The sequence below is a fragment of the Leptonychotes weddellii genome, chromosome 5 (genome assembly GCF_054177405.1).
Source record: "Leptonychotes weddellii isolate Sample4059 chromosome 5, ASM5417740v2, whole genome shotgun sequence".
In the NCBI taxonomy this organism is placed as follows: domain Eukaryota; kingdom Metazoa; phylum Chordata; class Mammalia; order Carnivora; family Phocidae; genus Leptonychotes; species Leptonychotes weddellii.
Window position 1 is genome coordinate 19,178,154 of NC_138373.1, and position 23,423 is coordinate 19,201,576.

General features: G+C 45.0%; 1 protein-coding gene across 1 annotated transcript in view; it reads right to left on the minus strand.

Annotated features, from left to right (window-relative positions):
• Positions 1–1,285: 1,285 nt before the first annotated feature.
• DCTN5 (dynactin subunit 5) overlaps positions 1,286–23,423 on the minus strand; it is a 29,503-nt gene continuing 7,365 nt past the window's right edge. The window contains exons 4-6 of the mRNA XM_006730811.3: positions 20,624–20,735; positions 16,741–16,843; positions 1,286–13,707 (exon numbers count right to left, since the gene is read on the minus strand). Coding sequence (XP_006730874.1) covers positions 13,610–13,707; positions 16,741–16,843; positions 20,624–20,735 — 313 coding nt within the window. The 3' untranslated portion in view covers positions 1,286–13,609. The remainder of the gene's footprint in view (positions 13,708–16,740; positions 16,844–20,623; positions 20,736–23,423) is intronic.

Below are 23,423 nucleotides of genomic sequence, written 5' to 3' on the forward strand. Positions count from 1 at the left end.
TCCTCCATCCCCACCCCCACCCCGCCTTCTAGACTATAAACTCTTGAGAATAGAGACCTGGCAGGGCAGCTTTAGGCAGCCGCCTCCGATGTCCTCAGCTCTCTTCCGAGACACCCCAGTAAGCTAAAACCCAAGTAAAAACACGGAGCTTGCCAGGCAGATGCACTTTCATGGCAAGGCCCCTACTTTCAGAATAACAGCTGCTCCTAAGCCCCTCCGGAATATACAGCAAACTCCATTCAAAGCACATATGGTTTAGGGACCACCAGCATTACCATCACCTGGGAACTTGTTAGAAAGAAAATTTCAGGCCTTACCCCAGACCTCCTGATTCAGGAATCTGCCTTTCAATGTGACTGCCAGGTGATTCCCACACATACTGCTGTTTGAGGCTCACAGTACCAGGCCCCCCCCCCCCCACTATTCAAGAAAGTTGTCTGTCCGGCTTGCTCACTGCTGTATTTCCCAGGGTCTAAAAGAGTGGACCCCCAAGTCACTGGTGAGAGGAAGGATGGCTGGTTGGCAGAATGCCCAGCAAACTGGTAGGCCACAGCCAAACACCTTGCACGGGTGTATTTTGTTTGGCCTCCCACTTCTGAAAATTTGGATTCCTTTACAGCACTTAAAAATCAAGAGAGCTTAAATAAAACTTCAGCTTGGTGTTTTTTCCTAACAAACAAAAACTAGAAGGTTCCACAACTCTATGCCACATACTTTCCCAGTTTGCGATAGTTCCCAGCTATCTCCCTAAGCCCATTTGCCTGATTTCCCAAAGTACGTGAGTGGCAGACCTAGAACAGCAAAATGCCCGAGTTAGAAGCCCTTTCTCTGTTCCCCCCTGTACCCTATGATGTCTCGGATAGAGCCCAGCAAGTATCAACCATATGGTAAGTATCCCTTCACCTGCCTCCTGATAAACTGAGAGGTGATGATGTCTTTCCTAGCCCATGTCCCAAGCTCCCAGAGCAATGCCTAGTAAAAAGGAGTAACTGAAATGTTTGCTGAATAAAAGGAAGTTTTTTTTTTAAATTAACTTGCTATTATTTTTTATCCTTGTGGTGTGTAATCTTCCTATTGAAGTTTAAGATACGTAGAGAAAATGTTTACATAACTGTACAGCTCAATGAATTTTCATAACTTGAACCCACCTCACATAAACAACACCCAAATTGAGGAAAAGAACACTACCAACACCCCAAAAGTCCCCCATGTGCCCTGTCTTGGGAGTCCCCAAAACTACTCCGCAGTTTGACAACTTGTTAGGAGACTCACAGGACTCAGCATATAGTCTTACTGTCAGCAGGCTATAATTTATTACAGCGACAGGCTACCAAGCAAAATCAGCAAAGGGAAAAGGTGCATAGAACAAAGTGCAGAGGAAACCAGACACAGGCTTCTCAGAGCCCTCTCCCAGTGGAGTTACACATGACACAATTCCTCCAGCAGTGGGTTATGATAACAAGCGTGAAATGTTATTTGCCAGGGAAGCTCCTTAGAGACTCAGCATCCAGGGCTTTTACTGGGGGCCGGTCAAGTAGGCACCCTCTGCCTAGCACATACCCAAATTCTGGATTCCTGGAAGGAAAGCAGGTATTCAGCATAAACCATATTGTTTGCACAGTTTAGGCAGAGTGAGCCGCTCTTATCATTTAGGGAATGTTGAGAATCCTCCCGAAATCCAATTACCCAGATGTCAGCCAAGAGTCAGCATTGCAAACAAGGACAGCAGTCTCAGGCCTACTCTGTTAACTCTCTTCTGCACTGGCCCCCACCTTGGCCGTTGGCTCAGGCTTCTATACAGCAAGTTTATTATCAGTAGGACCCCATGCAAAAGGATGAGACCAACCTGCAGTACTGATCTCAGTTATGCTCCTTAGAGGTCCTACATTTAGCCAGTTAAAATAAATCCCAATAACCCATAATAATCCCATTAAAATAATCTAATATTTTAGATATGGTATATGTCAACTATACCTCAATTAAATAAAAACAACAGTCTATCTTAGAAAGTCAAGTGGCTCCCTCACTAAACTTCTGTATGATTCATTTTTACCTGGCCCGAGATACCAATTCAGGTACAGCAAGGCTGTGGCCAGCAAGTTCAAGCTGATCTGAAGCCTTCCAGGGCTAAGGCAGTGTGGCGAGAGGGCACAGAGACAGAAGTAGACTCCCAGAGGGTACATGGTCCCCCTGGAAACGAGTTTGCAATGTTAGGGTACCTCAAGCAGGGCATATGTTAGGTGGTGGAGGTTAACAGGACCCCCAATGTTAGCCTCCTGCCACGTGGCCTCCTGCCCTGGAGTTTCCAATTCAGTCTGAAAGATCCAACCAGCCCTTGGTTCTGCTTGTCTATGATACAGGTGTATGCATCTCGTGAGTGTGCGTTCTGTGTGGGAAGTGCAGGAGCCCAGCCCCTCTGTTGTCAGGCAGTGCTGCGAGCTGTAAGCACAGGCTCAGCAGTCTGAGCTCAAAGCGCTCCAGTGCATGGAAAGGCAGCTCTGGAGTCTTCTGTCAGGAAGAGCAGAAAGCTTCCTGATAGAGTTCTGAAGAACCAAGGTCATAAATGCCCCCCACCCACTTGCCAAAGGCTCCCCAGGTGCCAGTACTTTTCTCCACTGTTACAAAATCTTCGGGCCCCGACGTTCAGCAACCCAACAACATTCTTTCAATCACCTCTTCTCCTCCAGGCCTTTTATCTGCAAGGGCTGTATGCAGAAGGCACAAATGCATTTTTTCAGGTAAACATTTTTATCTCACTTAACCAGAAAGACAAATTCGGGAATTGGTCAGGATGTAGGTTGAACTGTATCCCTAACCGCCCCCCCACCATTCCTGTGCTGAAACCCTCACCCCCAGTACCTCAGAATGTGACTATATTGGGAGACAGGGCTTTCAAAGAGGTGATTCAATTAAAATGGACTCACTAGGGTGGGCCCTCACCTGATCTGACTGGTGTCCTTGTAAGAAGAGAAGATGAGGACACAAGACCGAGAGGCGACTACGGCAGAACACATGGGAGGGTGGCCACCTGCAAGCCAAGAAGAGACGACTCAAGAGAAATCAAACCTGCTGACACGTTGGTCTTGGACTTCTGGCCTCCGGAACTGTGAGAACACACATTTCTATTATTTAAGCCCCCCAGTCTAAGGCATTTTGTGATGGCAGCCCTAGCCGACTAATGAGGATGAAAGCCTGAATTTTCAAAAAATTTCAAAATGGGTTTACAGAACCTCGCACTCCTTTTATCCAGTGAACAGCCTCGATCAATCCCTCTCTGGAGACAGCTCTATTCAGATAATGAACCTTACTAAGTGTGGATGGAGGGGGGTGGAGTAAGAAGTAGAGACTATCAGCCCATTGTGGTGAGTTGCAACTAATCTAGAAAGCTGAACACAAGTCAGCAGCAGTGAGACATCCCCATCAAGAAGGCCAAAGTCTGATCTGTCAACAGCAGGGGGAGAGGTCACAGTCCCTGTGATGTGCCGTCCCCAAATGTGCAGCTGTTGGCAAGGATCACAATTAGGGTGCGGGTAGCCTCCAGGTTAGCGATGAAGAGCTGACCAGCAACTTGATCTTAGAGGGTCTCGTAAGAGAACGAGGCCTCTTCTGTGGGCGTGTGTGTGGTCTGATGGTCCAGCCAGCATCCATGATGGAGGTCTTCATCCTTTAGAGCTCCACAGAAGGGGTCCTAAATCTCCAGTGGTCGCAAGGTCTGAGTCCTTTTCATGGAGCCTGCGTCTGCTTCCAGGTCAGCATGGCTCCTGCTGGGACTGAAACAGCTCCCTGAGGCCTGTAGCAGTTCTCAGCTTCGTCACATCCAGACAAGAAGAATCAGGGGATCTGGGATTCCAAGAGAACCAGCTGCTTCTCTCTGGCTTGTTGCAGAAAGACATACTGCAGTACCAGACAGCCATGGTCCAGGTCCAGTGATGAGCAAGGCTTCCTCTTCCTGCTGTCAGTCTTAGAGTCCGAACTGACTGGCTCAAAACCATGCGCATCAGGTTGGCCAGTCATCGGCCTCTATGCGTCAGACATTTGATTTCGACTAGGGCTCACTGGCAATTTAACTGCTTTTTCCAATTCCAAATGTGCATTGTCATCCAGAAATTGTCTCTCTTTTCATGTTGTCTCACCTTCCAGAGGTTCCAACAGACATAAATCAGCAAAATCAGTCCTGAAGACTTGTTCTGGTCCAATACTCAAAGAATTTAAACTCCAGCACACCCACTGGTAGCAAAACAGAGGAAGCTGTATCCCACCAACACCTTCTTGATTTAATTTTTTTTGCATCTCTCTTTGATTGGGATGATCCCTCTAGCATTTATGAAATGACAACTATATAACATTTTAAATCAATTTTATATTTCCAGATATAAAAGTCACAAAATGCAAAGTCATTTTTTAAAACTTCCCCTTTTTTTCTCATTGCAAATTTACTCAAACCCCTAGCAAATTCAGCACTGACAGAATTATAACCAGGCCTGAAGTGCTAACTCTTTTTTGCAGAGGTAGAAACAACCCCCTATAAGACTTTGAAACAATGGGATCAAAAGCCACTTAACACCCACTGCATGTATATTTTATTTATTCCATCTAGGAACATTTTTTAAGAAATGATAAAGCATTGAAGAAACTTTAATTCCCTTTCGACCTTTAACAACTGTTTTCATATTCCTTTCTAGTTCTTGTCAACATGGACTTTTTTTTTTTTTTTTGAGAGAGAGAATAAGAGAGAGAGAGAGCACATGAGAGGGGGGAGGGTCAGAGGGAGAAGCAGACCCCCTGCTGAGCAAGGAGCCCGATATGGGACTCGATCCCGGGACTCCAGGATCATGACCTGAGCCGAAGGCAGTCGCTTAACCAACTGAGCCACCCAGGCGCCCGTCAACATGGACTTTTGATCAGTACAGCTGCAATTATGCCACGTTAATACCATCTATCTGCAGAGTGTCCATGAACGCTTACTGAGCCCTTACTAGATGCCGTGCGTGGGGCTAAGAGCTTTACAGAGATGATCTCCCTGAATCCTCACAAAGACCTTATTCCCATTTTGAAGATGAGGAAACGGGCACTATTGCCTCAGGTCCTGTAGGCAGGAGGTGGCAGAGCTGGAATTGCAACCCAACTCTGCTAACTCCAAAGGACCCCTCATGCTGCCTCTGGGGGCCTTGTCTGTCTCGCTAGCCACCAATCCCAGACTCATTTGTTCACTCACTCACTCCCTACCAAAAAGCAATATGATGTATATCTTAAACTCATGGACTAGAGAACCCCGGGTTCAAACACCAGTTCCTCCTCTTATTAGCTGTATGACCTTGGGCAAATTACTTAACCTCTCTGTGCCTCTACTTCCACGTCTATAAAATGGGGATAATTATAGCGCCCATCTCCTAGGATTCTATATGTGGGACGTGCCTATCTCTGAAGGTTCTTGTGAAGAGCTTCTGTGAGGACAGCACTTCAAACACACCAGGTACGTGGTCATGCCCGCTGTTGTTGTGATTATTGAAATAAAGAGAACCTGTGGCTATTCCCAGGGAGCTCAGGGTCTCCAAGAGGCCTTGCAGTTCCTGAGTCTCAGATTTCCTTATTCTCCCCTTCCTCTGGCCCTACTGCTTCCGCAGGCTCTTGCTATTCCCAAGTCAGAAAAGTGTGCCCAGCAGACACCAAAGGTTAGATGAATACAGCTGAAAAGAGGTATGTTGGTAGGGCTAAGAAAGACCAAGGCTGAATGTCCAGACCCAAGGTCTGAAAACCAGAGAGGGTGTGGACGCCATTCTCATGTCTCTTCTCTTAGATGATTTTCATATGCCTGAACCATCTGTGTGATGGCCAATGGACTTGGAGATACAGAACAAGCCATCTCTTCTCCTTAGGGAAGCAGGGACATCTTGTGCTAACTCTTCTCACTTCAGGATCTGGGTCAGAGTGCTTCATGAAAAGTAGGTGTGGCCAACCCACCAGCAAAAACTTCAGGAAAACAAAGGATTAACCGACTGGGCAGCAAGGATCCTCCTCAGAGCCAATTGCTTTGGAGGCCCAGGATATTGGGGGAACTGCATAAAACATGGACTTTGCAGCCAGATAAGACTTGGCTTTGATTCTAGCTCAGTTGTTAATTAGCTGTGTGACACTGGGCAAATTTACTTAACCTCTCTGATGATCAGTTTCCTCCTCTGTATAATGAGTTGTAGAGATCCCTACACTTTTGACAGTTGGGAGGATTAAATGTTTTCTAATAAGTGCCTGGCAAGGAAGGGTGATCTCTTCTTTGTGGTGGAGTGATTTTAAATGAACAGATGTTTTTAATTTTTTTTTTTAAAGATTTTATTTATTTGACAGAGAGAGACATAGTGAGAGAGGGAACACAAGCAGGGGGAGTGGGAGAGAGAGAAGCAGGCTTCCCGAGGAGCAGGGAGCCCGATGCGGGGCTCGATCCCAGGACTCTGGGATCATGACCTGAGCCGAAGGCAGACGCTTAACGACTGAGCCACCCAGGCGCCCCCAGATGTTTTTAATTTTCTTCTAAATTTAAAAATATGTAAGAATGTTGTCCCTTATACTGTGAGGGATTTCACTCAAGATGTATCACTTTCTAATAATAGTTGTTAAACCTACCAGTCATTGAGCGCTTACCCTGAGCCAGGACTCCTGCTTTACACGTCTGAATGCATTTAAATCCTCATAACAACCCCTATGCATGTTCCCCATTTTATGGATGAGAAATCCGAGGTTCCACAAGAGGAGATAACCTGCCCGAAGTCACAAGGCTAGTAAACAGCAGGGCCGGGATTTGGTCTGCCTACCTCCGGTGCCCACAGTCTTCACCATTAAGACCCGAAAAAAAGGTCTCCAGGCCTCCATCACAGCACTCTGTTTCCTTGGCTTTCTCTCCTACTAATCTGTAAGATCCCTCCAGACAGGGTCTGGCCCCATCTTATTCTCCACTGTATCTCCAGGAGCTAAGTAGGGGAGGGCCTGGCACTCAGCAGTGGCTCAAAAGGTATTTGTTAAATGAGTAAATGGGAGATGTAGCAAGTGGTCAGGGTCCCACCTTCCTAGCCCTACAGGCAGCAAGTGTATGTTCTAGAAAAGCAGAACACCATTACTGGGGGCTCTAGAAGAGTTTCAGCGATCACAGATTTACAGAACTGGTCCAACCTGGCAGGATGCTTTGCTGACAACTGTTAATAACCAAGCCTTAACACATTGTCTCAACACTGCCAATGTCATTACAGGGGCCTCTTAGCTCCATAGAAGCTACCCCCAGGGGACCAGCCAGCTAGATCTGATCACCCAAAGCAACCAACCATGTTCATTAATGCCAATTTGTCCTGGAGAATGGCTGAGGGCAAGTCAGAACATGTCTGGGGCTCCATGTTCTAGACCCCTGTGGGCTCTCACTGGCCAGATCAATACACCAAGAAAGGCCTCCCTAGCCACCAAGATCCCTTCTTTATAGCTGAGAAGCTTCCAAGGATGTATTAAATAGAAGCAATGTTTGTCTGAGTCACTTCAAGTCTGTCATCAGCTACACGGGTCAGAGTGACTAAGAAGGGAATTGTGGCCTTAGGCTCTGAGTGAAATGGCCCATGCAGAAGTGACTAATTCAGAGGCACTGCAGATCCCAATTAACCACGGGAGCCCTGTGCAACCACATGCAACAGATCAGTCAACATGAGGCACACGAGTCAGTCATTCAACCTTGTTCCCTGCACCGGGGATCCCGCAATGTGAGACTTATCTAGGCTGGGTAGGGACTCAGGGGAGGAGGGGCTCACATCCATGTAATCACCCCATTAAGTATGTGCTGGATACCCACAGGCTCACACCTGACTCCTCAGGAACTCACAGCTGGGTGGGCCCAAACAAGAACACAAGTCCATAACTAAAATTCTATCTAGGCCTTAATAGGGGTCCCTCCACAAGGACTCGTAGGGTCCACAAGGAAGCAGTTCCAGGCAGAGGAGCATCCTCTAAATGACTCTTTATTGAACACTCCACTTTGCCTAAGCAACATCCTCTCTGTGCCAGGCCCGGGTGCCTCTCATAAGGCACCCCCCCAACAAGACCAAGGGTAATGAGAGACTGGACAGGTGGTTAAGGGGAGGCAAGGAGACTATGGACAGTGAAGACAACTGGAGAAAAGGAAGGGCCTGAACTGGACAGCCCAGCAGCCATTCATCCCCTCTTCTGGTAATATCACCTCCTCCCCAACCACTAGGCGCCAGCTCTCAGTCCATGTGGGTATGTGCCCAGGTCTAGGCAATCAGTGCACTCCATTTTCCTGGCCACAATGATGACTTGAGGCTGGATACATCCCAGGTTTGGGCCAATGACAACCAGGTCCAGGGGTTTTGTCAAGGAAGGGGAGCTCTTGGGGCGCCTGGGTGGCTCAGTCAGTTAAGCAGCTGCCTTTGGCTCCAGTTATGATCTAGGGGTCCTGGGATGGAGCCCTACATTGGGCTCCCTGCTCAATGGGGAGCCTGCTTCTCCCTCTCCCTCTGCCCCTCCCCCTGTTTGTGCTCTCTCTCTCTCAAATAAATAAATAAAACATCTTAAAAAAAAAAAAAAAGAAGGGGAGCTCTTTCTACCAATAACTGGAGCTGGAGGGTCACTTGCGAAGCCAACTCAAAGGGAAGCAGAGTCAAGAGCTGAAGAGACAGATCCCTGATGATGCTGTTGTGAGTCTTGGAATATGGCCTGAAACTCCATCTGGCCCTAGCCTTATCAGCTCCACGAGCCAGTGAATCCCCCTTCTACCCTAAGCCAACTGGAAAGAGTTCCAACCGAGGTTCTCCCATCGGTCTGCTCTTCTGGGAATATTGTGAGGACAAAGAGACTTTCTTCTCTGGGGTTTTAAAGGTAATTATCTGGTGACAGATTGTCCCTGGGGTGAGAGCCACCATGGAGACAGAGTCCAGCTGGCCTTTCCTAGGACACATAAGGCTGTCAACAGCCTTTCTAACAGTATCGGTCCATAATTATAGACTCTTTTACTGTCTGCAGTAGCTATTGTTTCTGTCTGCCCAGCACCTTGCTTTGGTGATGGGCTCTGCTGTTTCTCCACCACGGGGCGATGGAGGAAAGCTCATGACCCAGATCAGGTTTATTGTAGGGCCTTGGCTGCAGTGATTAATCCAAGAGGGTATGGGATTCACCAGAAGTCACTGAGAACCTTTCTGTGGGACTTCCCCAATTAGAACTGGAGGGAAGAAGCCTTTCTTTCAGGGTCACCAAGCTCGGAGGGTACAAGTCTGGAGCTGTCAGCTGCCACGTGCCCCAATGCATGGAGAAAGCCCCCTTGCAGGAGGAGAAAAGGAAGCCAACACACAGGCCTGGGAGAGCTTGCTTATTGTCTCCCTATGTCCAATCTCCCCCTCTCCCTTTTACTGTTAGAAATCTCCTTCCTCAGAGTTTTGGCTACCCAGCCAGTGACTAAATTTACAGCCTCCCTTGTGGCTAAGCGTGGCCATGTGACAAGATAGGAGGAGCTTGGGTGTTTGATGACTTCATGGAGCTCAGCCACCTACTTGCCATGAACAACCTGCCTATTCCTGCACTGTTAGGTGAGAGAGAGATAACTTTCTAACTTGTTGGAGCCACAGTATTTCCATGGTCTCTTGTTACAGCAGTCTAGTCCGTACCTCTATTAATGTGCAGGTGAAAAAGATATAGAAAACAGAGGTGCCTGGGTGGCTCAGTCGGTGAAGCATCTGCCTTCAGCTCAGGTCATGATCCCAGGGTCCTGGGATCGAGCCCCACATCGGGCTCCTCACTCAGCGAGGAGCTTGCTTCTCCCTCTCCTCTGCCTGCCACTCCCCCTGTTTGTGCTCTCTCTCCCTGACAAATAAATAAATAAAATCTTTAAAAATAGTAATAAATAAATAAATAAAATCTTAAAAAAAGATATCGAAAACAAAGAGCTCTGGATATAGTTGTCCCTGCAATGATAACATTATTACTTACAGAGTGGTAGGAGCTATCTTTAATGTTTACATATAGTAGCTCATTTACTCCGAACCAATTCTGTGGGGGCACTATTGTCGTTCCCGTTGTACAGCCTAGGATACAGGGCAGAGAGATTAAGTAAGTTGCCCAAGGCAATATTACCTTGCCTCTCAACCTAGTCTTTTCCATGATTTGTTGTGCAAGCCAATAAAACCTCTTTCTTACTTAAGCTGGCTCAAGCTGGATTTCTGTCACTTGCAACAAAGCAGTCTGACTGGATTTTTATCTATCCAGCTTGCAGATTCCTCTATAGAGTGCCAACCATATGGTACGGAATTTTAAGACACTATTTCTTGAGTGCAAGCAAGACAATTCTCCCATGAAACCTGCTCCCGTTTAGCTTCTTAAACCACAACTGCAGCTACAAGACAACAGGGCTCATTGCAAGGAGATAGTCTTCTCAGAGGGGACACTGGGCTTCCTGTCTGTGGCAGACACTGTTGGATGATTCATCCAATAACCGCTCCCAACTCCCTTTCCCTTGCCTGCCTGAAAAAGCAAAATACTTTCTCAGTTTTCTGTACAGTGAGGGTTGGCCAGATGATACAATTTGTGGCAATGAAAGGTATTATAGCAGGGAGGAATTCCAGCATGGTGATTAAAAGTATGGGCTGTAGGGGTGCCCAGGTGGCTCAGTCAGTTAAGCGTCTGCCCTCGGGTCAGGTCATGATCCTGGGGTCCTGGGATTGGGACCAAGCCTCCAGTCAGGCTCCCTGCTCAGTGGGGAGTCTGCTTCTTCCTCTCCCTCTGCCCCTCCCCCCTCTCGTGCTCTCTTTCTCTCTAAAATAAAATAAAATAAAATAAAATAAAATAAAATAAAATCTTTAAAAGTATGAGCTCTAGAACCAGAATGCTTTGACTCACTGTCATATTAGGTGCATAAATTTGGGCACTTTACTTAACGTCCTGTTTCTTGAGGAGAGTAACTGTACCTACCTCGTGGTGGTTGTATTAAAAAGTTAATAAATGTACAGAACTCAGAAGAGTACCAGGTACATGGTAAACACCTTATAAGTATCAGCGATTGCTATTTTTGTCACCTCTATGTGCCAAATATGGAACAATCTCTAAGGCATATTGCTAAGTAAAAGCAGCAAGATGAGGGCGCCTGGGTGGCTCAGTTGGTTAAGCGACTGCCTTCGGCTCAGGTCATGATCCTGGAGTCCCTGGATCGAGTCCTGCATCGGGCTCCCTGCTCAGCGGGGGGTTTGCTTCTCCCTCTGACCCTCTTCCCTCTCGTGCTCTCTGTCTCTCATTCTCTCTCTCAAATAAATAAATAAAATCTTAAAAAAAAGAAAAAAAAGCAGCAAGATGAGAAGAGCACATCTACCGTGTGCTCACAATTGTATGCATACAGAGGCTAAGGTATACATATCTATCTGCTTGTGCATGCAGACTGTCTCTGGTAGGATAGACCCAAAACTGTTAAGAGTAGCTGCCTCTGGGAAATAGAACGTGGAACTGGGATTCTGGGATCGGGAATTTCTACTTCACTGTATGTCTCCTCTTTACTAACTGGATTGGATTTTTGCAATCATGTACTTGAGTTACTTAAGGCTTTTAAAATCATGTTTAAGAGGCTTTAAACAATCCCACTTTCTCTTAATTTTCATTGTTCACAACAAAATGGGCAGTCAAAAAAATGATATGTCAATTACATCTCAATTAAGCTGGAAAGGATAAACTGAAAAAGAAAATGGACAGTCAGTTGCATGGCAGTCAGCTTGCTTCCTTTTAGAGGTATTCAAACACGGGCTGGATGGTAATCTGTTAGACGTGCCCTGGAAGATCTCACTAGCGAATGGAGATTAGCTTAGACAACATCAAAGCTCTGTCAATTCCAAGATTTGCCTTCATGGTGGCACAAAAGAAGGGAGCTGGGGGAGATGCCAGGAAAGGACCAAAAAAAAAAAAAAAAAACCACCCCAAAAAACAAAACAAAACAAAAACCCTGCAACCATCACAGACTACTGGTATCAGACAGGGCACACAGCAGATGTGCTCCAAGGGTAAGCCTAGTCTCATCTGACCAGGGCAAAGCTGAATTGCATGGCTATGCTGCCACACAGACATGGGTGTGACTCCTGGGTCAGCCACTTTGTCACTGTAGGGACTGGACCAAGTTATCTAAGATCTTTGAGTTTTTTCTCATCTGTAAAATAGGAATAACATCCCCCTTACTGGGTTGGTGTGAGCCATAAGCAGACTAGTGAATGCAAAGTCTGTAGCAGCGCACCAGGCGTGCAGGGAAGTGGCCGAGGAAGTGAAGCAGCCATCACAGAGGGGGAGAGGGATCACCTTCAAGTGATTTGTTTCACGTGTCAATCTTTTAATGCATTAAAAAAAAAAAAAGAAAAACTGGAAAACAGTTTTACATTGACCTAGAGGAAATCATCACATATAGCCATTTTAACAAACCCCACAACCACATATTAAGTCCGTCCAGCTCCTGCTAGATCCTAACCTTCAGGGCTGAACCATCTTACCCTGTTCACAGCAGAATCAGAGCATTAAGCAAAGCCAAGGTTCTCAGACCCTCCCTTCTAAATCTTTAAGACCAAGAGGTCGGAGCAGAACCAGGCAGGGTTGTGTTATTACCCAGGAGATGGTTAAAAACAGCACTGGTAACTTCATTTACTCCTTGGGGCTCTGTGCCCACAGAATGATTTAAGAGGCCCCCGTGTATATATGTGATTGGGTCCAGGTAGAGATATTTTGGTCTGAACTGTGAGGTTTATGGCAAATACAGAGTGGATGAATGGCTCTAGGCCAAGAAGACAAGTGTCACAAATGCTATGTCTTCAAGGAAATAAGGCATATGCTGTTGCCTGCAAATACTGTGAGGCAAGGAGTGACTGCCAGACTAGTCCATCTACATGGCAGACTCATACCTGGGTCTTTGCAAAAATAAAATCTGGGTGCTGGGGGCCCCCCTTCTAGTGAAAGCCAAAGGCCCTAGAATAGAATGCTAGAAAGTCTTTTATTAATCACCCTGGGTTAAAATAACACTTAAAGTCATTTCGGGAAGAAGAGAAATGCTAACCACCCCTCCTTTCAAGTTTTAGTAGCCAACAGGAATCTGGGCTCTGAAAAGTCACCAACACTTTCTCCCCCAAGACCATGAACAATTGTGGCAACTGGCCAAATGTGTTAGCTCAGGAAAGCTGGGAGCAACCCATGTGAGCGGTGTTCATTGTGGGCAGCTAATGGCCATGAGCAGTAAACCAGCTTCATAACCTCCACGCTGGGACAGTGCTCTGCTCTGCAGGCCAGGATCCCGTCATCCACAGGACCAAGGGGTGGGCGTGTTGGGAACAGATGATTCTGTGTTCCACAGATAATGGTATGAAGGGGCCGTTAATAGATAAGGTTTAAGCACAGCATTTGGACACAACTCCTCCAGACATTCTGTTATTAAAGTCTTAAGAGCTTAGAACCTGGAAGGATTGAGAAATTCTAAAGAATTAAAACCAGACAAACAAAAAAAGAGGGTGGAAGGTATCAAAGACACAAGAGCTCTTTGTAGATGCTGGCTGGCTCACTTTGTCCCCAAGTTCATCTTAGAGCTCAAGCAAATTTGAGACACGAGGCAGAGACATTAGACCTGTGTCAAGGGCAAAAACTTCTGGTAGTAGCTCTTGGTGACGTCAATCATCAGCTCCTGGGTACATTCTGGGAGCTCCCCTGAAAACAGCCCTGGGGAAAGAAAGACCTGGTCAACCAACTGGAGCTGGGGGAGGCCAGCAGCTCTGATTTCGATTTAAACCACTACAGGGCCCTTTTCTTTACTCATGAGCATCTAAATTCTAGGTCTTCCAGCTTCAATGCTAGCAGAATATTTCTACTGACCGTATCTTCAAGATGATATTTTTGTGTGTGTGGGAAGACAAATAACACAATTCCCCGAATGGATAAATATACATTACTGCATGATCTGAAGAGTTAAGGCATCTCCGACTACATGGGACGTTGTTCCAGACAAGGATTAGTCCATCCCCTGGATTCTGGTATGACACCTGCTGGGCAAGCCCAGGTGAGCACCCTTTGAGGTAAGAAACTGTTCTGTTGTTCATACAATGAAACTGAATCCAATCCCCAAACCTGCTACATACAGACAAATCATGGATGGGAGTAGAACAGAAATACCCTATCAAAAGACAAAAAATTGTATTTAAGGATTTCTGGGAAAGAGGCACTCTCATACACTATGGGCAGAAGTGTACATTCATATAACCGTTTGGAAGAGCAATTTTGGAAAATCTAGCAAAACTTTTAAAAGTTCATACCCTGTGACCTGATAATCCAACTTCTAAGAATTTATCCTACAAATATCCTTGCCCAACTGATCAATGTATGTACAAGAATATTAATGCAGCAAAGTTTCTAACAGTGAAAAACCAGGTACAATGTCTAATGGTCCATTATACCAGGGAATGGATCAGTTACACTGCGGTACATTTATGTAATGAAAACCATGCAACCATGAAAAGGAATGAGGGGAATCTCTTCATACTGACAAGAAAAGATGCCCCAGATACACTGTTAAGAAAGCAAATTTCCAAACAGAATAGAAAGTGTGAATCTATTTATACAGGTCTAAACAGTTTTATATATCTGTGTAATACACACAAGTACATATATACACCCATATGGTACACACACCTGTGCATTAATATACATACAAAACAAACACACTTGCACATATAAGAGAGAAAATAACAGGTAGGATAGAAAAAAAAGGTCTAAAAATATAAAATTCTCACAGGCATCTTTTACAAATGAGCAGCCTATGTTAGATTTGCAAACATATGTTTGGTCTGCACAGTATTTAATCTTTTTAAAAAGTTAGCAGCCAACACTCAAAAATTCAGAGATCCCACGTAGATATTCAGATTTTTAGTTCCTCATGAACTATCAGAAGTTCTTAGAATGTTAGGTCTGTACTCTTGGCCAGCCATGATAGGCTGTCACTTCAATCACGTCTGTCTGACTCCTACAGGCAGTTTTGGCTTTTTGGTTCCTGACCCAGGTTCTTTCTGGATGGTTTGCCTTTCATTTGTTCCACTACTCAGTGACATGCAGAGGAGCCCTCCAAAAATGTGCCAGTTGTCCTACAACCTTAGGCCTCTTTACTAAGGATGAAGATTACCAACAGCATTATCTAGATGGTTAGCATTTGTTTGTGAAACTACTAAAAACGAACATGGGAAGTATCTTGTCACAGTGCAGAAAGTACTGGACTCTAAATAAGGGGTCTTAAGAGCTAGTCAAGGCTTTCCCACGAACCAGCTCTGACCCTGTGGACAACCCAATCTCTCTAGGCCTGTTTCCCCATCTACACAATTATCTCTAAGGTCTCAGGCAGCTTGAATCCTCCATCAGAACCTCCAAACACAGCGCTTATTTGGATTTCAAATACCAAGTAGTGCCTCCCTGCCTTGGCCATCGATGCCCAAAGACCACAGTTGGTTCTAAGGACCCTGAATAAGTTAAAAGAGGTTAAGATATTTCTCTGGCAATATACTTCTCACTGCAGATCAGATACCTGTCTGACAATCAACCTAAAACGACTGCTGGGGCTGTTCGGATCTGCACTTGCTAAGAATGATGATACTTTCTCACAGTGGGAACCTAATATAGGGAGAATCTCACTCAGCAAGGCTCTTCCTCCTTTGCAAGAGCCAAAGCTGTTTCAGCTCTTCTGAGACAGCAGAACAGCCCATTTCCTCCCCAAAGAATCTGAATGGATGATTTTCTACATCTTTGAAATCCACAGTCAATGATCTGAGTGATGAGTTTTTTAATTGGAAAAGTAACTAAACCATCCAGGGGTACGTCTCATATATTGCCAAATCTCTCGCTATAAATAGCATCTTCCATCTGTGAATCTCTGGTGTGCCTCTGTCCATGTTGCATGAGTTCAACCACATAAAATCATACAGAGAAGAAAAGAGACTGCCTTGGGGTGGGGGTGGGAGACATGAGGTTTTCTTCTTCCTTCTGTTTTTCTGTGTTTTCCAAGTTTTCTAGGAGGAGCATGTATCACTTTTGTTTGCTCACATGTTTGGCCACTGGGAACTCTGAGCTCACGAGGGCTTTACCTAAGGGCATTCCATTAGCCAAGGTCAAGAAGGGATATATTTGCTTCCCTTAGGTGTTCTAGAGCTATCGTTGGCCTTAGACCATGTTTTATGCCAACTTTTCAGTTTGGGCATTCCTGGGCAGTGTGGGAAGTGTAAGTTCAAAATCCCAACCAACATGAAGGCATTGTTAGAATTCTCTGGAGAGACTTTTTCTTTTTCCACCCAGAGCCCAGACCAAGAGAGTCTTGCTTCTTTGTACTTTCCCTGTGCTGGTGGCAGGTTGACTCTAGATCAACTTTTATTGAGAGACCACCCTTCAAGAGGATCTCTCTGCCATATAAGGCTTTCTCTCTCATCCCCACAGAAGTATCAAACCCTAAACCACTCTACTTCATAATAAGTACCTAACCATGCTTATAGTGTGGGTTTAGTCTCCTCTTTGTTTCTGACTCTTGAAATTTCCTTGTGAACTCAATTGTGCATTTAAAAAGATACTGGTTACATTTTTAGATAGCATTTCTAGGTAATCTGTAGCAGGAGAATTTTTAAATTAGCTAGATCAATACATTGTCAGAGACAAAAACTGCATGCATTACTTTTGTGAAGGAAAATGAGATCGAGCTTTCATAATCAACACCAAGCTTACCTGGGCAGCCTGAGAAGACGGTGAATGGTGGCACCACAGTTTCTGGGGGTAATACTGTGTTGTCAAGAATTTTGCAGCAATCTTTCAACACACATCGGCGCCCCTGAAATTAAAATCTTGTCACTAGGAAATACAGCAGGAATTGCTCGAGTAAAAGTTGCCTGTCTGCTGCATGGAATGCTATTTTATATATTCTCCATTCATGATATCATACAATAGACAGGGCCAATGACAAGAGGTTTGGCCACAATTCCCTACTTCAGGTGACAAGCAGGAGGAGGTAGGGGTACGAGTGTGTGTGTGTGTGAGAGTGTGTGTACATGAACTTGGGGAAGGAATTGTGTGCTAGGGACAGTTCAGGTTATCTTAGGTATTACAGACTGAAATTCAGTCTCCCAAGAGTTGTAGAATTTTCTGTCTTTTTTCTTAAATTTAGTGGACATCTACTTTTTTGCTTGTCTAACATTTGATCCCCTTTCTTCTGGTAACAGAACCTGTATTGTCCTTGGTAACACCCCTCTGCCCATGACAGTCCCCTATCCTAACCCCAAACCCCAAGCCTGGCCACAAGGACTATTTTATGGAATGAGCCAAATCAGTCTGATGAATCACAACATCAAGGCTTCTGCTGGGACTACTGGGAAAGGAAGCTCTTTCCAGTGGGGTTTCTAGAGGACAGGACAGACATTTAGACCAGCTGTCTTGTTTCCAAGAGGGAAGAATCTGCCTGACAGCCTCCCAAAGGAAAGCGGGAAAGAGAAAGAGATTAATTCTCATGACATCAATTGAACCCCTGGAGCCACCTGTGCATAGAATTAGGGTCTACTTTTGTACTCTTGGTTCATATTAGCCAATATGTTCGTTTTGAAAGTTTAGGCCAAGCCTTATGCTTGACTTTATCCACTGTTGCCACTTTTGAATTCTGCATCACCCACAGCATTTTGAGGGCAATAAATAAGGTCTGGTAGATCCATCTGTTTCCTGGGTTAAAGGAAAGGGGAGGCTTCTTCTACATACAGATTAAAGTTGTGCCTCAGACTACCTGCTGAGTAAGTGAAAGTTTTGGTCTTCACCGACTGCACTTACATCACCAGGGCCTGTGAGTTCACTTGTGTCCTGGTCAGAGGATCTGATAAAACATACTTGACTGACAATGTGGAATCCCTAACAACATCAGGACAATGCTAACCTGTCTAGATCTCAGATTTTACCGAAGAATATGAAAGATACTTTGATTTGGTTGTATTAAAAATTTCCCAATTATTAATAAATGCCCAAATCATAAGTATTTCCAGGAATTTCCAGGTAGATTGCTAAATGAATTTTTTAGAAAGCTTATACCTTGAAGGTCTGAATTTTTTAAGTGACTACTAAGCTGTCTCTGGCGAGGTGGATAACAGCCTTGGCAACACTTGGCACTATCTGTAGCTCAGAAACAAGTTATAACCGCAGCTCTCCATTCATTCTTGGAAAGTTCTCTCCCATGAATTACCTGCTAGTGGCAATTCCCAAAATACAGCAGCTGGCCAGCTCCCCGGGTGACTCCCAAATTAACCCAAAGACGTCCTATGACACCTATGCTCCTAATAATTCTGATTAAGCGCATAGGGCACTGGGTGGAAAGAAGCAGAATGTGCTGCATGAGGCATAACACATTCACACAGAGGGATCTGCAGACAAAGGGCCCTGGAAAAGAAGAGCAGTGAGAATAAAACTTCCGCTGTGTACCACCGGCCACCACACAGCCTGGAGGCACCTGCTGTGTCCACTCATTAGCCATTCTGCCCACTCAGGTAAATGATGCTTAATCAGCTTCCAGAGCATTCTGGGCAAACTGATCAATTAAACAGCAGCAAAAGTCAAAACACGGGTACTTCTTAGGCATGAGTGCATTGGCAAAAGATGAGGAGGTGAAAAGCTGAAACCGCTTCTTTATTCTTTCCTAGAGGACTTTCCCAGGAGGAGTCAAGAACTCCATGTTGCCAGTATTACAGCTACCTCTATTTCCAGATACAAGTTATTCAGCGTCTCTGAGCCTTGGGTTCCTCGTCTGGGAAACAGGACATAAAACCAAACCGCAGGGCCGCTGTGAGGATTAGAGACAATAAATGTAAAGCTCACAGCACGGTAACAGAGACTATGAAGATTGTCTGTGAGGCTTTTCCTGCAGGCATCTGGGCAACTCTGACTGGCAACTATACCCTCACACATCCGAAAGGAGTTAGACCACCAAATGGATGCTATCGGAAGGATCTGTGGGTCATGGGGACAGCTGGACTCTAAAAAGAGTCCCTGCTAGCTCCAAGATTCTAGAGTTGTAAAATAATCTTTCTCCTGAGATTACTTGAGAATTTGTAAAAGGCTCAGCAAATAGGTACTTATGTCTGAACTGATGTATCAGAAAGGGGCACAAAAAAGCAGAGCAAGACAAGAAGACTAGAACTCCCTACGCACTGGGAAGAGCATTTGGATTTTAATGTTTCAGACATTTAGCTCCAGGGATAAAGGGCGGGGCTAACACACTAGGCTACTATGAGCATGTCATCACTTTGTGGAAGAAAAAGAAAAATCCAGCTGTGGCTTAGAAAGCCAACTTCTGTCACATAGAATGAGGGGACAGGATGGATTTCACAATTTTCCCCCTTTCTTCAATATCATGCCAAATGAAAGACCCTCTGTCTCTAATATATATGAAGGGACTCCTTTGGAGGAGAATATTTGGCAAAACAACCACTTCCCTTAATTCTGAGTGACAGGCCGGATTGGGATGTTTTCCACAGCAGTGTGGCTCTCCACGGCACGGTCCATCTTTGCTGTGCTCTCGTGGCTTGCAGAATGTGACCACAGGGTTTCTATAAGTATTTTATACTTGAGTATTATCCAGAAGAGAGAGCTGCCTCTGTATTATTGGGAATAACATGAAAAGTCCTTGGCTTTTCCTAGAAGCTAGGATTTGGGTACAAATTTAAAATATAGGAAACTGGGGTGCCTGGGTGGCTCAGTCGTTAAGCATCTGCCTTCGGCTCAGGTCATGATGCCAGGGTCCTGGGATCGAGTCCCACACCAGGCTCCCTGCTCAGCGGGAAGCCTGCTTCTCCCTCTCCCACTCCCCCCTGCTTGTGTTCCCTCTCTAGCTGTGTGTCTCTCTCTGTCAAATAAATAAATAAAATCTTAAAAAAAAAAATATAGGAAACATTTTCCCTAACTCTTAAGGCAGTTCAACTCTGGTCATTAGCATTCTCACCCAGGATGTTCTCATAAATCCCAAATGAAATCAAGCTCTTCATCTAAGAATACTGAGAAATCCAACTTCGTAAAGCCTTGGCCAGATGAAACAAGTAGATGCCAAGGCTCCTGTGGACCAGGATCCCACATGTCCACTGAGCAAGGGCCCACTTGTACCCCACATGCCCATCACCCTGAACTACTTGGAGTTCCCCTAATGTCATATCCCTTGTCCCCACTAGACTGTACGATCCTGGAGGTAAAGCAACAGGTAGGCCATAGAGCAGGCATGGCTATTCATTAAGCCTGGGTTCAAATCCCAGCTCTACCACTTCATAGCTCTGTCAAATCCCCTAATTTCTAAGGTCTTCAGGCTTGTTGTCTGCAAATAGGGATAATAACAGTTAACTACCACCTTGGATGGTTATGAGGGTCAAATGGAAAAATCAAAGGCAAGAGTTTAACATCTTATAGAAGAGGTTAGATAAAGTTTAGCCGTGATTACTGATGCCTAGAAAACTCCAAATCCAATAATAATTCGAGTAGACCAGAAACTACTTCTACCCTCCTTGGCCAGAGAAGCAGAGGCCCACTGATGTGAGGGACGGGAGATGGAGGGGCAGTAAGGCCGTTTAGCCAGCCAAGACACCATACTCACAATCACACAGTTCTTGCCAACGTGAACATAAGAGCCAATCTGAGCTGCGTTGACCACACAATCTTCCTCAATAAAGACATGGTCCCCGATATGTAAAGGAAAGAATGCAACGCTGGAGAAGGAAAAGAAGATGAACAAAAGAAAATGTCAAGGTGATTTGCTTTTGGTCAAGGTTTATAGAACTGATCGTACTCTCAACTTCATCATCTCGTCTTAATAAGACTGCTCCTAAAAGGAAGGAATCCTCAGGCTAGGAGAATTCTGTAATGTTGAAGATGAATGGGATTACTAGCTCAAAATCAGAAATATTGGACCAAGCAGTGTGCAAGGAAACAGCAAGACAGAAGCAGCGAGACCTTCCAAGCTAAAAGGGCTGGCACCAAATGAATGCGTGTTTTGCTCATTCCTGCCTCCTTGGAAATGCTCATAGGTCACATTTTCGGTAATCTGCCCTACAATGCTGTAGGGGACTGACATCAGTTCCTGGGATATATTTTCTACCATTCAACATTCCAAAAATTTGTATATTTTTGATTTTACTGATTTTACTGAGTACCTACTGTATGCCAGACTCTATGCTAGAAATTGGAGATAGAATGGCAAGCACAAAGGACACTATCTGGCCCACGAGGAGCTAGCAATCAAGAAAAGAGAGATTAAACAAATGATTATATAAGTAATTAATTACAAATACGATAAGTACTACAAAGTAAAAAATACCAAGTTATAAGTGAAGACTTCACCTAGATTGGAAGTTTGGTAAAAGCTTAATTGAAAGTGACATTTAAGGGGCACCTGGGTGGCTCAGTTGGTTAAGCATCTGACTTCAGCTCAGATCACGATCTCAGGGTCCTGGGATCGAGCCTTGTGTTGGGCTCTGCACTCAGTGGGGAGTCTGCTTCCTTTCTCCTTCTCCCTCTGCCCATCCCCATGCTCGTCTGTCCTCTCGCTCTCTCAAATGAATAAATAAAATCTTAAAAAAAAAAAGTGACATTTAAGCGAAGAATTGAAGGAGGAGGAGTCAGTAGGCTTTCTCCAGACTTCTGACATCATTGCCATTCTCCATGATTCCTCAAATGTTACTGACTATGGTTCTATGATCACATCTACAAGTAACTTCAGTACCTTGGGATGGAAAATATTTGGACTAGAACTAAAATAAAGTAGCTGGATGCTCACTGGCTCTATGTAGTCCTGTGCTCTATTTTGTCAGAGATGATATCTGTCCTCCCTGGACCTATAGTTTATTTAAATCTTCCTTAATCTATTCATATTTTTGATCTGGGACCCTTGTGTGACAATGAATTCCTTGATCTTATCAGTCTACAGCAGCACTGTCAGCACCTGAATTTTAAATTAAAAATTCCAAACTTGATATTATTATCTGGTTCTTATATTGAGGATACATGGGGTGGGGGACAGAGGAATCCATGCTCACTTGCTGTTCATGTGTTGCTATTTACACTTTTGTATTCCTGTATTTCTCATGTGGACTATTCCTATTTACACATCCTACCGTTCACCAATAAACCCCCTATTTATTCTCAGAGCTCTTCCGAGACCATAGCCAGCACAGTAACACCTCTATCAGAAGGGGGAGCCAACGACTCTGGCAGAGTACCTGTCACAGTGTGGAACCACGAAAGCCCACCACAAGGATTTCTTGTTTCCCCCCAAAAGCCTTCTGAGCTAATGAGCAAATGTTTTCACGTGAATGATTTGCAGTGATTCCCTGCTCCCATTCCTGTCTGTGATGGAAAGCCTGGAGTCTGACTTCATTCTGAGACATGCAGGATGATTCCTGTGTGCTTTACTCCCAGGTATTACAGTCTGAGTTGGTTGCTTTCTTTATTGTTCCTCACTAACCAAGTTCAGCCCTATGATAGGAGTGTCACAATACACAGTGGCTATCACATTATAGTATCACATTCTATAGTAGCCATCTCTGTATGTGTTTCTACTACTAGGTTTTTGAGAACTTTGAGGCAGGAACGCTATTTCATCCATCTTTACGTACCCACCTTATAATGAAGTGACTGACATAAAGAAAGCACTCAATCAATGCTTGTTGAATTACTCAATGTATTGCAGATGGTGCCATAGGTAGGAACCAGGAGGGAAAAGAGGGAGAGAGGCAAAAGAACAACAACAACAACAACAAAAATACCAGCACATCAGGCATGGTGGACAGTTTTCCTGCCCTGTCCATGCCCTTCCCTGGATAATCCTTACTCCCACTGAGAAAACAGTGGGCTTGACTTGCCCCTGCCCTCTGAGTCAAAACTGTTTAGACCAGAGGTGGGCACTTAACTCCAGCTGAGCCAATCAGATTCCCTCTGCCAAGATTCTGGAAATAAGACCTAAAATCTTTGGCTGATATCTTTTGAAGCCTGAATAGAGAACTGATATAAATAAGGGGCTGAGGCAGCATGGTTGGCTCCATGAGAAAAGGGGGAAGATGAAGCCAACGTGAAAGAGAGGAGAGGGAGGCAGAAATGCAGGGACAAAGACCGACAAGAAACAACATAATCTCGGTGACAGAGCAATAGTCAGCATAGTTGTCTTGATTCTGGCTAGCTGTCCAATTACAGGTTCTAGTCCCTATGAGGCCTGGCCCCTTTTCCTACCCTTACATTCCGTTAAATATGCCTGCATCTCTTCATCAGAACCCCTTCTGCCTTTGCCAATTTAAGTGGATTCTGTTTCTGGCAACCAACCAACAACTAGACTAAGACAACCACCACCAGAGTTGCGTTCATTACAGTGAATTCCTCCTCAGTGACCCAAACAATAGCACAGA